Genomic DNA, 16,240 nt, shown 5'->3' with positions numbered 1-16,240 from the left:
TTTATGTTCTTATTAACTACAAAGAAAATTAATGAAGTTCATTTAAAAGCGTTGCATATGGGAGTTATTTCAGAATTTTACTTAATGAAAGAATTCCGATAAGTGGCGTTGTAGTATACTACGTATTTTGCATTTACTACGAAGCATACATATTTACTACGCGTAATTGCGTATGTACAGTGCACTTTAACACAGTGATGGTGACAGTAAACGACAGGTTGCTTTCTTGACGTCACATGGTTAGGTGTAGTAGAAGGGAGATTGCTTTCTTCACAGCACGCTCGTCCGTGCATCACAGCTGTCAATGGTATGGTTCTTTATAAAATTGTTTTCGTGTATCATAATCGAAAAGTAATGTGACATCTGTGAAACCTCCCTTTAAGTACTCGTTAACAATATTTGAACAAAAATCTAGAACAAAACGATCAATTAACCAACCGTTGACATTTCATATATTACTTTTTAACCTAAAAAGTATGTTGGAAAACAGTGCACAGTCACTGTAATACAACCTGATTCCAGATGCTAACAAAGTTAGAGTAAAATTTTGTGTGATTGTTTTACATCGTATTATCCTAAAAATGGCTGATACATTAAAATATCTTAGGTGAGTAAAAATTGTATAATATGTATCTTTTTCTGTACATGTTTTTTTTGTAATCAATGTTCTTTCCTTCAAGTCTGTATTGGTTTGTAGCCTTTGGCTCTTATGCTTCAAATATAAATTATGAATTAAAAATTTAATATCTAGTTAAAAATATGTTTTTGTTTTATATTTTGATCGATATATTTGTTATCTATGCTCTATAATAGTAAATAATTTTAGTAATGAAAAATTACTTACTATGTATTTTAGAATTTATTTTGTCACATGGAATGTGGCAACTAAATACCCAGAGGAGGATTTGCATGAACTTCTTGATGTGAATCAGATTAACGAATCAAAAACATTACCAGATTTATACATTGTTGGGTAAGTATAATTTGCACAAATTTATTCGTGTCATCCATAAAATGATTAAATTCATAAATTACGTTAGATTACAAGAAGTTAAAGCTCAGCCACAAAATATGGTGATGGACATATTCTTCGATGATCCATGGACTAAATCTTTTAGGTATATATATAAACGTAGAAAATAATACAGTAACAAATTTAATTATATATATAAATTAACAGTTAAATTTCTGAAAGCTAATGATTGTTATGTCAAAAATGGTATTTAAGAATTTTATTGTATACAATTCTTGCAGAGATATATTAAAGAAATATGATTACGTAAAAATACGTACACAACGTTTACAGGGTCTTGTTTTAAATATCTTTTGCTTAAGAAAACATATTACACATTTAAGATTAATAGAGGCTCAATATACAAGGACAGGATGTGGAGGCATGTGGGTAAGAAGAAATTATAATTATATAAACTCATTCCTTAATTTTTTTTTAGTAAAAAGATACATTACTTAAAGGGAAATAAAGGTGCAGTGAGTATAAGATTAAATATGTATGGAATTAACATGTGTATAGTAAATACACACTTGACACCACATGATCATTTATTAACAGACAGAATTATGGATTATAATACAATACTCACAAGTCATAACTTTAGTAGTCCAGATACTTCAAAAATATTATTTCATGAGTCAGTAATATTCTTTAAATTAATTCAATTTAATCCATAAATACAAAATAAATTATCCATATCACTTTCCGCATAGTTATGTGTTTTGGATTGGTGACTTAAATTTTCGATTACACGGAGAGGATCTAACTGCCACAGAAATAGACATACTAGTTAGGAAAAATGAATTAAGATCCTTATTAACCAGAGATCAATTGAAGATGGTAATGGAGAAGGGTGAAGCTTTTTCTGAATTGAATGAGAATCCTATTACATTTCCTCCTACTTATAAATATGAATTTGCATCTCAAGAATTTGATCTCAAGTAAGATAAGACTATGATACTCACATTTTCTAATTGTATTTTCTTTTAACTAAGAATTTTCTATTTAGGCGTCGACCATCATGGACTGATAGAATTTTGTACAGAGTAAATGCAGATATTTATGACGATGTTAAATTGAATGCTATTCAGCGTAATTATAAAAGTCATTCCAATTATGTACAATCAGACCATAAGCCTGTCACAGGAGAATTTGATATTGTCGTAAGATTTTTTGTACAATATAAAGATCAGTGAAAATTAATAATAAATGACAGAAAATGTCATTTTATTATAAAACTTTGCATTATTTTTATAGATTAGACCAAATGTAGAGGACCATGGTGTAGAGTTCCAACCTGTGTCATCATGGTTTATAGATGAAGAAAATTCAGTATCATATAGATTATTAGGAGACGCGAGACCAGCTAGTGGCGATTGGGTGGGTCTTTTTCACAATGAATTTTCCAGTCTAGACGAATATATCGTTTATGAATATGTAGGTCGAGGTGAGCGAGATATCATTTTATTATATTTCTTTGAATATATTAATTTTCATTTTGCATACATATATCATAGTTATTTCGGTAAATCAATAATAAAGACTTATGGTAGGTAAATCGTCTCCAGTTCCTCTCGAACCACATTCGATCACCGAGCGAATTTACTTTAGCGATACTGCGCTTCGAGCACCAGGAATGTATCGTTTGGTATATGTTGCTCAACGAGGGAATCTTGTTGGAATTTTAGGCATTAGTCCACCGTTTCCAGGACATCACAGACCTGCTTGATAAATTGGTTCGTGTAATATAGTCAGAATAGGCAGAGTGATAGTCGCTTAATGTTTAATGAATAAGATACTGCACCTTATGTGTGTGCTTAGTTAACAAATTTATACACACAAATATTGGATAATTTTATTAAGTGGTTGAGAATTATTTTATTTGACTGTAACTCTTTGGGGTCCAATATTTTTTTATTTTCTTGTTAGGATGAATAACTATCTATAAAGACTAAAATACTATTTTGCATATACACTTATGCAACATATATATCATGAAAATGATAAACATATTGAATATTTTTTATGCTTCAAACTAGTACTGTATAGGATAATTCTACCAAATAAGGATGAACTGTACTTATTTCATGATTGTTTCTCTACAATTATTTTCATCTTCAAAGTTGAATGGTTGAAAGGGTATTGTCTTTCTGCAATGTGTTATTTGATTTTATGAGCATTGTAGATGCAATATGCACTTAGAAAATTGAATATTTCATAAGATATCTGATAGTTTACATTATACATCGATTTTATTATAGCGAACATTCAAAGAGCGTGACAAGAGGTTAATATATTTTGCCCATAAATTTTTGACATATTAATGTTGCTGTAACAGATAGAAAATTATGTCACAGAGAGCTAATATCATTATACCATGTAAAATTTTGTCTACAAAAATTTTATTTTGTTTATATCTTAAAGATAATACTAGTTTAGCTTTTGGACTCAATATGAGTTTGAGTAACGAACAAATAATTGTTATACCAACAAGGACCACAAAGAGTTTAAACACATTAGAATTTTTACCTGTATGCATTGTCGTATTTATGAACTTAAACATGTATAAGAGATTTCTGGGAATTCAGGACAAAAAGACAAAACAAGAAGAGATTAATAAGTATTGTATTATTCAGTAAATAATAAGTATTTTGTAAATTAGTTCTTTCTAAGCAATTTGAGGATAAATAATTTTATTAAAAAACTATATTTTTATAATGAATTCGTAAAAATTAGTCTTTATTTTATGGAATAACGTTTTCGTACATAAAGTGTCCTATAAAATGTTGATATTTGCTGGATAATACAATAGCGATAAATGGGAATAGATATACATAGGTGGAAAATGATACTCTTGAAACTATACATAATATAATTTATACAACACTCAATTTTCTGGTTAATGTTGAAAAGTTACTTTCGGTACCTGGTTTTGCTGTTGGGTTATTGCCCAAAAGCATTAGTGCTTAATCGTCTTACGCTTCAGAACATATAGAGAGTGTGTCAGGGTTATTTTTGCACACTTTATATTCGAACAAGCACTCCTAGATAATTACAAATTTTTATTAGTTTAGTAGAAAACCTTTTGGTTCGATTGGCGAAATGTGTGTAATGGTGGTTTGGTTGTACAAACCTATATTATTTTATTTTTGTATAGCACGACAGAAACGCAAAAATAGAGCAAATAAATGTATAATGTAGTATCGGGAAGGATACAAATAAAAAATATTTTTTACTCATACCAAGCAGTTTTTGAAATACCATTTATTGTTTTTTGTCGAAACAAACATATGTATATATTTAAAAATGGATACAATATTTATTATGAGAATGAATTTAATTTCACATAAATAATTTAAAAGTTGTACAATAAATAATACATTCCACTTCTAATGCTAATACTACCAAATACAAAACAACGTTGTCGTCGCTTGTATTTTTCAATTTATTTATTACTAGTGTAAGTAAATAATTCTTAACAGTTCTAACATATAAAAATTATCATTAACACATACTTTTAAGAATACAGTAATGAATACTAATTGAATTGTTTCAGACATGAATTTGTTTTTATTAAAATAATTTAATTATACCGTATTTTCATGAAATTTTATGTAAATAATAAATAGATAAATAATAAATGGAACATAACGTTGCAGGATGCGCTTGCAAATACTATATATTTAGAAATTATTAGAAATGTTTTTAATGTTAACTATACAAGATTCAGAAGAATATACATACATATGTATATTAGATCTAAGATCATAATGTAACCTATTCGGTTATTCTCTGTTGTGTAATTAATGTACAGATATACAGATATCACAATTCGCATACACTATTGTAAAACGAGTTGGAGGCATTTTTACATAATCAAGACAAGTTTCTACGAAGCATGTTATTATTATGCGACTAACAATCACAAACGCGACTTCAAACACAAGAATCGAGTGATCTATTATTAAATACATAAAATTCATTTCATATTTAGAAAACTATGAATTTTTTAAGTCTTTTTTTCTTAGAGTACAAAAATATTCACAGGGAATATGAAGCATCGCAAAATAATTAAATGTGATAGCAAATCAGAAATTAATGGAAGAACGAAAAATGATTCGAAAATGAAATATAAACACATACATGTACATAAACCATGAAGCTTTCATTAGTATGAAATTATCCTCGCAATCGACACGTGGTAATCAAACTATTTAAAATAAATCGTATTATACAAAAATCACACTCGATACATAATCGATGATATGCAAAATAAATATTGACCTCATATATCGTGTTGATGAGATGCATATGTATATGTTATATCGATATTACGCGTATAATAAATAATTCGATAAGTCTTACATAAAATAAATTTGTCAGAATTATCAAACTTTTTTCGTTTGATTAATTCGACGCTTTATAAATAATTCATAGAAAAATTGTACGTCTAATCAAGGAACTTTCAAGCATGTTTCGGCAATTGATTTATAGTTATCTCATAATCCACAACGAATTCGAGGAAAGGTCGAAAAGTTATGTGCACGGAATGATCTTTTATCTAGGCACTGAGTCACCGTTCATTGTTGGAAGCAGATACAGTTCCATGCTTCCAGCTTCCAGTTCTGGTACTTGATTAATACCACGAAGTTGTTGTATTCTGTGCCACACAAAGTCTCTCGGTGGCCTTCGTAGAACAAATAAAGCGAAGATAAGAACACCTTGGAGAGCGTTTACAAGATCGAAGGAGGACCAGTCGAATGAATCTCCGTTGACGAACCAAAATATTAGTTCCATCGTCCAATTAAGAGCCATCAAAACGAAAACAATCATGCAAACTAATGTGGTTCTCATGAGTCGTCGAAGATACTTTCGTTCAAGTCGATCGGATTCTTGATTTCTCGCGAGGCGCCTTAAGTCGAGGTCTCTTTGATATTTAGTTAATTTGACGAAGGTTAGAACGAGAAAAATCACATTCCCAGCAAGAAGCAATCCAATTGGTATGTAAAAGAATGGTATTGCTTCATCTTCCGCTGTAAATTCAAAAATAATAATATGTTTTATCGAATTAATATCGATATGTTTGTTTTAATTTGTAGTTTTATTATCTACTTGAAATTAATGATTTTACGGGGTAATGATATAGAAGTGAATCAAGATCGACACGAATGATATATCATGAAACCTTTTCTTTTTTGATTGATATTTTTTTAGACAAGAGGCTGACTTCTCTGATCTCATACTTAAAAGAGTATTAAGACAGTACGAGGTTAATTGAAACACATGGATGTCGAATTGGAATTCAAATCAAATTGTTACAAATTAAAATTGCAGATGATATTATTGTTCTTTCATAAAATTGCCAAGTGGTGTCTTAAACAATGGTCGTCTGTAGACTAATATTTATTATACTAATATTTCTTTCCAGTTGTTACCGTCGTTTTGAATGATTTAAATCTATACGTCTTGTGTTAAATAGGTCACCAATGATTTATGTTTCGTTCCTCGAAAGTATGTGAATAAAAATAACAGTGACAACTAGTCTTTCTTAGAGTGACAAAATTAAGTGAAAACAAGGATCACGATATTATTAACGTTAAATATATGTGATATGTTTGTGAGAGTTAAACTGTACGCGCGTGTGCGCGGTATGCAGTGAAATTCGAGTCCAACTCCACTTACATTTGAAGGAACAACTTTTCTTGGAGTTTGGTTTCACGTAAGTCGCCGGTATCATCGGACTGAGATCCATAATCATCGACACGAGGTTAAGTATCACCGAGGGACCCCAGCACCATAATGAGTACCAAAAGAACAACATTCTGGGTTTCATCCTTCTGTATGTTCCACGATCCACATAGACACGCACCAATGACCACATTTCCATGCACATCGCATTTAGCCAGAAGAAGCACGCGATGAAGGAGAACTGGATGACGAATGCTGGAAAAGCCAATTGCTTTTTAATTGTTCATTTAAAATCTCAAAGCAGCACTGGTTTTTCTTCCAAAAGAATTACATGTTACATCAGATCATTTTATGGTATCCCGTAAATCGCGCTATCTATGGTAACGTACGTATAGAGTACGGTAGGACTCGATTTATCTTTAACTTATTAGGGAATGAACAGCTTTGACGATTTAATAGTTTAGGAGAAAATAATAAGAGGTCGTAAAATATTTATAATAGGAGGTAATTAGATAAACGTATTCAGATGAAAAAAGCTCGTCAAATCGAATAGTAAAAGTATCAGCACATACGCTTATTTTTTCCATGAAACGTTTTCTTATCAGGTTTTATATTATTACATCTTAGATTACGTTTAAATGCTGTAATAAATTCAGTGTTGTGCAAATAAATTTTGGAGACATTACACTTTATTGCAATAAACCGAGTTCTACTGTACTATGTTTGGACAAGAATAACATTGTTTCTAATGTTTTTTATCAGATTGAATATTTCATCTTACCTATACTGGTACAAATTTTATCCGACAACTCCATATTCCATAACTGTGTAATTGCTAACATCGTAAAAGCCAGCGCTAAGGATCCACAATAACGACACAATGCCCTTCCAAAAATATCTCGCAAATTTGGTGTGATGGAATACGCTGCGATGGTAAGAATTAAGAACGGCACCGATATTAAAAGGCCGCAGGCATAGATTGTAATTCGGGAGTCTGCAGTGATTATTACGCGACCTGAAACAATTTTTTTAGCGTTCGTTATATAAGTTAGTACGTGCAATGACTCTTTTTGGTACGACCGTTCGCGGAGAGACGCGGTCGCGAGGAAAACGCGTCAGCGAGAGGCGTAAATTCTCGCTACGATTTGGTGAATCGCCGCCGCGAAGTAGTCGTTCCTCTGTTTCGGTTAAGATAACAGAGGTGGTTCAATGAATATGACACAGTAGTAAGTTATATTTCACCGTTTATTCCACTAACTTATAACGTAGGTAGTTAGGCTGGTGCGTATGTGCGAGATGAGTGAGTGACTGATCTGCGGGTGTGTATACCCGCTCGAAGGATGCTGACCGTTCGAAGGATGTGAAATCACTGTCTTGGGAGACGATGATGTGTCGGAGGAAAGCTAAGGATGGGTGTGTCTAGCGCACGGGACCATCGGATTTGTTGGTGCCGATGTTAGTTAAGAGAGTGAGGGAATAGCCTTTGTTGTTAATTGGTTAAACGAAGGGTCTTAACTACCCTCGAGAGAAAGTGGTTAGTGGGAGGAAAGTTGCAGCGTACGTGAGAAAAACTAACTTTCCCTTGTCAAGACGTGGTAGACAATGGTCTTTGGAAATACTTCGGAAACAGACGTTTGTTCGGTTTGAAGGACCTTTTCTAGGTAATCTATGAGATTATGGAAGGTACTTGAAACTATGGAGGCTACGCTGCGAGTATCCGAAGACATCCGTTTGCCATATTGCCCGTGAGAAACAAACCTGCCCCCAGGTCACCATCAACAATGCAACAGTTCCTAGCAGGGACACAGTCCGATACCTGGGCATGACCCTGGACAGGAGACTAACGTGGAAGACACACATCTCAGATAAAACGAAGCAACTTAAGGACAAACTAAAAAAACTTTATTGGCTCACGGGCCGACGCTCCAAACTAAACATACAGAATAAAATTACCCTCTACAAGACCGTAATAAAACCTGTCTGGACTTACGGAATCCAACTATGGGGAACAGCTAGTAACTCCAACATCGAAATACTACAAAGATTCCAATCGAAAACGCTAAGAGCCTTAATAGACGCACCCTGGTATGTTACCAACGAAACCATCCATCGCGACCTCAAGATACCAACAGTCAAAGAGGAAATAGCGAAATATAGCGACAGATATAGCAAAAGAGTCAACAAACACCGAAACCCCCTAATCACTGGACTACTCGATACGACGGACCAAATTCGCAGGCTGAAGAGGCACTACCCGCTAGACCTAAACGTTAGATTCATTAATTATCCAAATTAAGCATATGCACTTACTTATAATACTAATAAATTATACCTATCTATAATAAGTATAACTTATTGTAAATAAACAGCCATGTCACTGCGCCACGCCAGAAAAATTACTGAAAATTCTCAACGCGAGAATTGATTGTAATTTCAACAAATAAAATAAAAAAAGAAAAAAAAATATTGCCCGCGGTGTGTGGCCTGGGCTAGGTAGAGTGTTACGCGACGTAACACTTTTAAAAGTATATTTCTGACTGTTTTAAGTTATTTTTAATTTTAATTTTATTTATATAATTCTTTTTAGTTTATAATTAATTTTAAAAGTATTTCTACCTACTTTCAGAAAAACATACAAAAGTGTGAAGTCCTAAATCTGGCACGATTTCTGCACAGTAGTTGATTCCAGGTTGCAGCATTGTCGGATCGTGATTCGGTGCATATACAGAACCGTTCGTTAATAAATAATTGTTATCTCTGTTATCGTTGTTTGGATTTAAAATATACCTAAAAAAATATATATATATATATAATTTGGATAGATATAAAATTATGGATATTTTAGATATTTTAATACTTTTATTCATATAATTGTACTCTTTTCTTTAATTGATATATATGCAAATTTTTTTGCATAAATCGTAAATGATCAATCGTGCGATGATCATGGTGAGATAATTAACATAATGATGCGCTTTGAATTAGAGAGAGAATGGATGAAAAGATCACGTTATGTCAGCAGTAGACTTTTCAATGTTTCTTATAACTTGAAGATTCCTTGGAAGCATAGATTGGATTACAAAGATGACACGTTTTCCTAACGAATTCGAAACTGTGTATAATCTATAAATTGTACACAACTGCATGATTAGAAGTGTTATGAACAGCCTGTGTAAACGTACTTGAGATAATTTGAAAGTCAGTCTGATCGTTTGCATTCGCATTAAAAATGAAAAAAAGCGACACCTGTCCTTGGATACAAAATGTAGAAAACAGTCTGTGATACATAAGAGATAAGATGAAATCGTTTCTTATTGTGTTTATACGGAGGAAAAGACGTACATATATATGATCTTTTTTATTTTATTTTCCTGCTTCGTTAAATTCCTTTATCAGGGATTCAAATAAAAACTTATCTTTCGTTTTTAAAAAAATCCTATTTGAACATGTGTGTTTCGTTTAGGAAAATATCTGTTCCTATGGAATTTTCATGGAAATAAATGTTATACTTAGGAACTTCTTTAAAAAGTGTTCTCATGGAACAGATATTTTAGAGTTTATATAATATATTTATATAATATTTATATGATAAAAGTTCCATGAAAACGAATTATTTTAGAACACGTATTAAAGATAAATAAGATAAATAAAAGTACCAAAATTTTAGGTACTAATCTTATTTAACAATATAATCGCTTTTTATTTTCAAAAACTTTTCTTTCTTTACTCTCATCGAAACTTACGATGCAAGAACTCCTTCAAAAAATGTTTCACGGTCTATGTTTTAAATAGAACCTATTTAAAAGTTTCATAACTCCTTCGATCTCTGCTTTTTATCAATGTTATATCAAAAGTGTCAATAAAATTAAATCGTTATTCCTACTACTTGGAAACTTAAGTATACTCACTTTTTGTATTTGCAAGGATCTCCGATGATCGCAACGAACGAACTTCGAACTTCACCGGGAACTTCGTAACCAAATGCATTAAAACCATAAAAGATGGGAGAGAAATTTTCAGTCACGGAGGAATCCAGATAACAAACCGAGCCCTGAGTACCGTTTTTTACGAGAACTTCACCCAGTGGACAACATTTTCCAACCACAGATAAATTTTTGTACTCTTCGGGTATTATCGTCATGTTTTCCTGTAACATGAGATCAAAGGATATTCTTATGTATATCTAAAAAATGTACTCATTTATCCGAACGATCAAAAATTTTATCTTATCGAATCAAAAGGTTTTGTATTTACGTTTCTTACACATTCTTACTGATACATTCGAATTATATAATTTCGTGTAACAAAGAAGCATGAATTAAAATTAATCAATAACTTTTGTACGATAAAACATTACCAAAGTTGCGATTGATAATCGAACAAGAACGAAGATCTGTGTGAGTTTTAATCGTATTTAATCTGCCTGGGTCTTAAGGAAAATCATGCGGCAAACTTGCCACTGACAACATATGCTAATTATTATTCACGAATTTATATTTTCCTTTATTCTCTTCAATCATATCGCGACTTTACGATAGGATTACAATTTTACGTTTCCAACATTTCAAAGACAGATGGACATAGATAGGGCGAAAAGTCTAAAAATAGCTAAATGAACACACAGCTATCTATATTTATCGTATACACATCTATTTGCTGTGCTCCACAAAAATGGTTTGGCAATGTATAATTAGACCTACTGAAATTTTATGTTTATGCAAATTTCGTATAAATACTGCGAACACCGTTTCAATTCCTATCAAGATATTATTGGCTGTTTTTCATATTCAAGCATCACAAGCATATTCAGCAATTATAGAATACAAAAATTCGACTCTTTATCATTTCAAATTCTTTGATATTGAGGCCTGATTAAATTTGATTTATTTCATTAAATTATTATTACTGTATATATATTAATATTTTTTAAATTATACGATATTTGATTAAACGATTTATCACTGGATTATCATATCTAAATAACATTTTTATTAATGCGCCTATACGTACCAAAGGAATGGGATATATGATCGGTTTGATGGATTGTCGAATCGTTTCGTTGTCCATACTGGCAGTGCAAATCGCCAGTTCAGAAAAAAGAATTTGAAACAAAAAGAAGAACAGCACTGGAGATTTCTTCAAAGTCCCAGGCATGTTGTTTCTTTGGATTCTGTTTATATGTGCTGCGAAAACTGCCATAAAAATTTTTATAACGTTCTTTAAATATATTTGTCTGATACAGATTTCTTGGCTTCCTGCGTTCTTTTTTCTTTTTCTTAATGCACTTGGTTAGAGAAATCTTTTCCAAAATGTAATTTTCTGTCAATCCCGTTAATGAAAATGCCTTCGTAAAACAACGGGAACTTTACCAGCCGTAAAGAAATAACAAAATTTGAACGTTCGACTCATCGATGACATTTTGTCTCTTTCAGATTCAGCTTGGTATCTTCCTTCTAACTTGACTACGTCGTCGACTACGACTTACGCTTCTCGTACGAAGAATATTTTACCAAACGTTCGGGTGTTTCTAAAACTTTTCCGAACGTGTTTGGTGTTCCATATAATTCATTTGGTCAATATGCACCTTTCAGGCTGAATTTCGTTCTCAAGGTTTTCCTTGAAATATCCAAACCGGAAGAATGTTCGATGCTTGTTGGTAGAGATTTGACGTAATAAAGATATACCTTCAGACTTCCGCACTCTATCGGTTTACAGCTTCTGCTTCGCTGATTATTTTCTTGCTATCGATTAAAGACTGAGCAGTGTAGAAGATAATAGCGCTCGCTTCGTTCGAGTATCAACTTCGATAACTCTACTATCTCTTCCAACAGTTAATACATCGAAGGAAAATCTTTCTCCGATCGGTACGTTTCGTTAAAAACGTCTTGTACATACTACGTTCCACGGATTTGGTCAATCAAATTCCAGTCTTTCAAACGAGACCTAGAACATACAATAGGAATTACTTAATCGCTCGGTTTCTCGTAACCGCTGTGTGATCTTCGAAATGCATTTATCTTCACGCAATGACTCGGTGAAACGATTTTTATTCTCAAGGCAACTCGAGCCTGGATTTTCCGCGATTATTTGCCGAGAATAACCGAGAATCCAGTCGACTAAACGATTAACCAAATGATAAAAACTCGACGATCGGTGTTAGAGCTCGTAAAAAATGTTAAACATCATCCTAAGAGGATTTAATAAACCTATGGTCATTCACCTATAATTCTCGTTATTTCGAGGACAAAGCGAGCTGGACCTTTACGGCAATGAGTCGAATATTGTTTCACGTGTTTTCATTCAAGAAACGTCCGATGTATTCATTGACACGGGACCAGGAAGCCCATTAATTTTAGAAGTCTAGTAAGAAACACGAACCGGTATTGGTACATCCGACTAGACGTCTCGGCTGGCACATACCTGTTCCTTGATCTCAACATATACCGCTTAAAATTGATCACCGCGGAATCACCAAGGAATTTATGTAGATGCTATCTTGATATTATATGACTTAAATCACTGTTAAAATTATTATCGTACGTTCGAGTAAAAATTATGTCGCAGTTTTCACAGTTGCCTGAGCAAACTATAATAATTTATTCGATGGCACAACTTCACAAACCAGAAAATATCACCGGCCCGATCACGAAAATTAACGATTTTTCGACTGATTCGTGGCTCGACGATTATAATTGTATGATCGTTCGTGTTGAACGCTGCGGGAAACACCGGATCACGTAACGGAGAATCGAATCCTGTCGAAATTTACGTGGTTACCCATCGATGTCTGGCAGCATACTGGCCGTATTCCTCGAGGCACAAGGCCTTTATTTATCAGTGCACGATTACTCGTACGGATGCATACATCATCGAAGATTCAGTAGACAGATGTAATTATTGCGTATTCGTTGAACTCTGTTCGATAATTTTGTGAGAATAAACAAATTAGGAAATCTTTACGGAATATCTTTTCCTTTAATCGTTCGACCACTATTCTTTTTTCATTCGCTTCGCCCTTTATGTCATTTATATTTCATCGTGCAGGAACGTTCATCAAAAGGAGGAAATTTTTATTTTTCGACAGTATGTAAATGATTTTTATATGTTCTAGTAGAAATAAAATTACTTTGCATTGAAAATGAACTTATATCAGATAGAATATACTTCCGGTAGAATATAATTCCGATAGAATAGATAGTGTGTCAACATTTTTGGAACAGATGGTTGTTGATAGAACTCTTTTACTCTGTACGAGTGAGATAATACAATAGATAAAAAAATGATTGAATTTCATATTACACTTTGCGATATATTTTTGGATTAATGTTAATTTGATCTATTTGATATGAATTTTAGTTGATATTTTTATATACGCCATCGTCATATCATAATATTACCAGCTATTACAATATCTTTTATTATGTTCTTTAATTACGTACAATGTAACGTACAGGAAATTTCAGATGATAATCAGGAAAATAGACTGGAATCGATAAGTTAGCACAGTATCTCTATTACGAAGTTAAAAAGTCCATTTTCTAAAACAAACATCCTGTCCGAATCTCAAAGAGGAAAGTAAACCCACGTACAGATATGAATAAAATTTATATAAATATCGTGCTTTCCACGGATCTTTAGATTCTCGAAAACCTGTAGCCACATAATAAAATTCCACGATAAAAGTAGATTTATATAACGTAGTAAAATTTGATCGAGAATCTGTTCTCGTGCGGTAATACTCGAGTAAACATCGGTCGATAGATCAAAATGACAACATCGAGGCAACATCGAACATTTTCTTTCTTTGTTCATCGTTGGCCGACATTTCGTAGAAAGTAAGAAAGTATGCGGTCGCGCTTTGTAGACTATCCGCGAAATCCAGTGAATTCGCGTTATTCGTCAACCTTCCTGTCTACGTTCATTAAAAATACCTTCGGACGATATCGGAAATGTGACGTAATATCAAGGAAATTTTTCTATTATCGCCGATGAGATGACGTAGGCGTGTGAGTTATAATCGCAAATATAGTAGCTCGTCACGAAGAAACTCCAATTTTGAACTTTGTTACAAATATCATTCTGCGAAATGCAAGTTTTACCGGTGGCTTCTGCGAATTCCTCGTACTTTCGATCAGCCAGTCAACAATGTACGTACTTACGTTATCCTTTCATACACACGATATTTGCAGCTTGCAGAACCGAGGGATGCAGCTATGCAAATTCCATAAGCAGCAACGGACCAAAATACATTTGTCTTCCAACGATTTTGAAGATTTTTGGTATATTTCGAAGCATTTTATTGGTATCGTTCGTAGAGATATTTATTTGAAGTGCGATGTTTTATCTTTATCAGGCGGATGAGCTTGTGTTGAAAGGTGTTCGATTCTTTTTTCTTATGTACTTCGTGAAAGTTCGACATTTCATTTATTTCCTTTATATTTTAATCACTTGTAACATTAATTAAAATTTTAATATGAAAATCTTACGTTGACCAGGTAATACGATCACGGTGTAATTTTCGAAGCTTGCAGTACGGTACAGACATTAATCACCAGCGATATATTTAGAGAGAAACCATGATCGGTTAGAGCTGACTAGAAGTTTAAAAATTCACAAGTTCTTCTTATTGACTTTAATGGAGTTTCTCATTGAACTTTCTATTAGCCAATTGAAATGAGTAGTATTTATTTATACGTATCAAAGGGACTGGCGTAAAAATTGTCTTATAAGAAATATTCTTGTTATCAATTTCAATCGCACACATCATATAAATTTACTGCGTAATATAAATTTACTGTAATTTATAAATATATGAATACCATTACAATGTATATGTGGTATAAGTATATACTATCTTACAGTAGACAAAGTATATAAACAAGGGAAAAAATAAAATGATTTTAGACGATAAAAAATTGCACGTTTTAACTTTATTTTAAGAGAATTTTAAAAAAAGTACGCGAAACAAATTTAATTTTACAAATCGAATCTGCGCGTGTAAGTATATACGTAGAAACACGATGAAAATATAATTGAATAAATAAAACAGAAGGAATGACATATAACGTTAAACACGTATGATCTAAGAACGTGAACATTGAATGATTCTTGACTTTTATAGTTATCGTTCGACCGTCGTAGACGATGAATTGTCGAGCATTGTAATTAAATTCCCAAGTACATGTAATTCGTCGACTTCACGTACATATTTCCCTGAAAGTTATTTCTGACGTCAACGCGAGTGTTAAGGAGAAAGTTGAATATATATCGTTGTAACGTTAAAACGGATTTTACGCGGGGAGTAGTCGCAAAACGTGTAATGTTTTTATGGAATTGTAAATGAGAAAGAAAAAGCATCGACGAAAATCATATTTACGAATTCTGTTGAAAAAAAGATATAAGACGGCAATAAAATTGTAAATGAGTTATACGTTCGATATAAACACGCGCATCAAAAAATACTTGCAAGTCTAAAAGATACTAGTCACGAATTTATCTTTGCCTTTTTATTATCTGCGCGATAATATTGATTCACGGTAT

At 32.6% G+C, this 16,240-nt stretch overlaps 2 protein-coding genes and 1 long non-coding RNA gene across 4 annotated transcripts; 2 read left to right on the top strand and 1 right to left on the bottom strand.

Moving 5' to 3' along the window:
• Positions 1-18: 18 nt before the first annotated feature.
• Positions 19-4,181, top strand: LOC100745164 (inositol polyphosphate 5-phosphatase K-like). Its single transcript, XM_003487480.4, has 9 exons — positions 19-607; positions 857-973; positions 1,041-1,118; positions 1,255-1,402; positions 1,474-1,649; positions 1,726-1,953; positions 2,022-2,175; positions 2,270-2,459; positions 2,566-4,181. The coding sequence occupies exons 1-9, from the start codon at positions 582-584 to the stop codon at positions 2,739-2,741; spliced, it is 1,293 nt and encodes a 430-aa protein (XP_003487528.1). The 5' UTR covers positions 19-581; the 3' UTR covers positions 2,742-4,181.
• A 1,232-nt stretch (positions 4,182-5,413) lies between these two features.
• On the bottom strand, positions 5,414-13,522 carry LOC100740213 (G-protein coupled receptor Mth2-like). Of its 2 annotated transcripts, XM_033319513.1 has the most exons (7): positions 13,121-13,522; positions 11,711-12,643; positions 10,609-10,847; positions 9,321-9,487; positions 7,482-7,715; positions 6,695-6,955; positions 5,570-6,045 (listed from the first exon to the last, which is right to left on the bottom strand). In XM_033319513.1, exons 2-7 carry the CDS (start codon positions 11,897-11,899, stop codon positions 5,570-5,572), a joined length of 1,566 nt encoding a protein of 521 aa, XP_033175404.1. In that variant the 5' UTR covers positions 11,900-12,643; positions 13,121-13,522. The 2 variants fall into 2 exon arrangements, with proteins under 2 accessions (XP_003487572.2, XP_033175404.1); XM_003487524.4 differs by lacking the exon at positions 13,121-13,522 and having other exon boundaries at positions 5,414-6,045; positions 11,711-11,899.
• LOC112212387 lies at positions 6,918-9,461 on the top strand. Its single transcript, XR_002946205.2, has 3 exons — positions 6,918-7,054; positions 7,463-7,633; positions 9,327-9,461. It is a non-coding gene; the product is annotated as an uncharacterized LOC112212387 (long non-coding RNA).
• Positions 13,523-16,240: the final 2,718 nt, after the last annotated feature.

The sequence above is a fragment of the Bombus impatiens genome, unplaced genomic scaffold (assembly GCF_000188095.3).
Source record: "Bombus impatiens unplaced genomic scaffold, BIMP_2.2 scf_0155, whole genome shotgun sequence".
Lineage (NCBI taxonomy): Eukaryota > Metazoa > Arthropoda > Insecta > Hymenoptera > Apidae > Bombus > Bombus impatiens.
This window is presented reverse-complemented; position numbering and strand designations above follow the sequence as displayed.

Coding starts and splice junctions, on each gene's coding strand:
- LOC100745164 (XM_003487480.4), top strand. CDS start 582: ATGGCTGATACATTAAAATATCTTAG. Junction 608..856: donor GATACATTAAAATATCTTAG/GTGAGTAAAAAT, acceptor TATGTATTTTAG/AATTTATTTTGTCACATGGA. Junction 2,460..2,565: donor TTATGAATATGTAGGTCGAG/GTGAGCGAGATA, acceptor GACTTATGGTAG/GTAAATCGTCTCCAGTTCCT.
- LOC100740213 (XM_033319513.1), bottom strand. CDS start 11,899: ATGGCAGTTTTCGCAGCACATATAAACAGAATCCAAAGAAACAACATG. Junction 6,956..7,481: donor TAAAATTTGTACCAGTATAG/GTAAGATGAAAT, acceptor TGGCTTTTCCAG/CATTCGTCATCCAGTTCTCC. Junction 6,046..6,694: donor GAAAAGTTGTTCCTTCAAAT/GTAAGTGGAGTT, acceptor TTGAATTTACAG/CGGAAGATGAAGCAATACCA.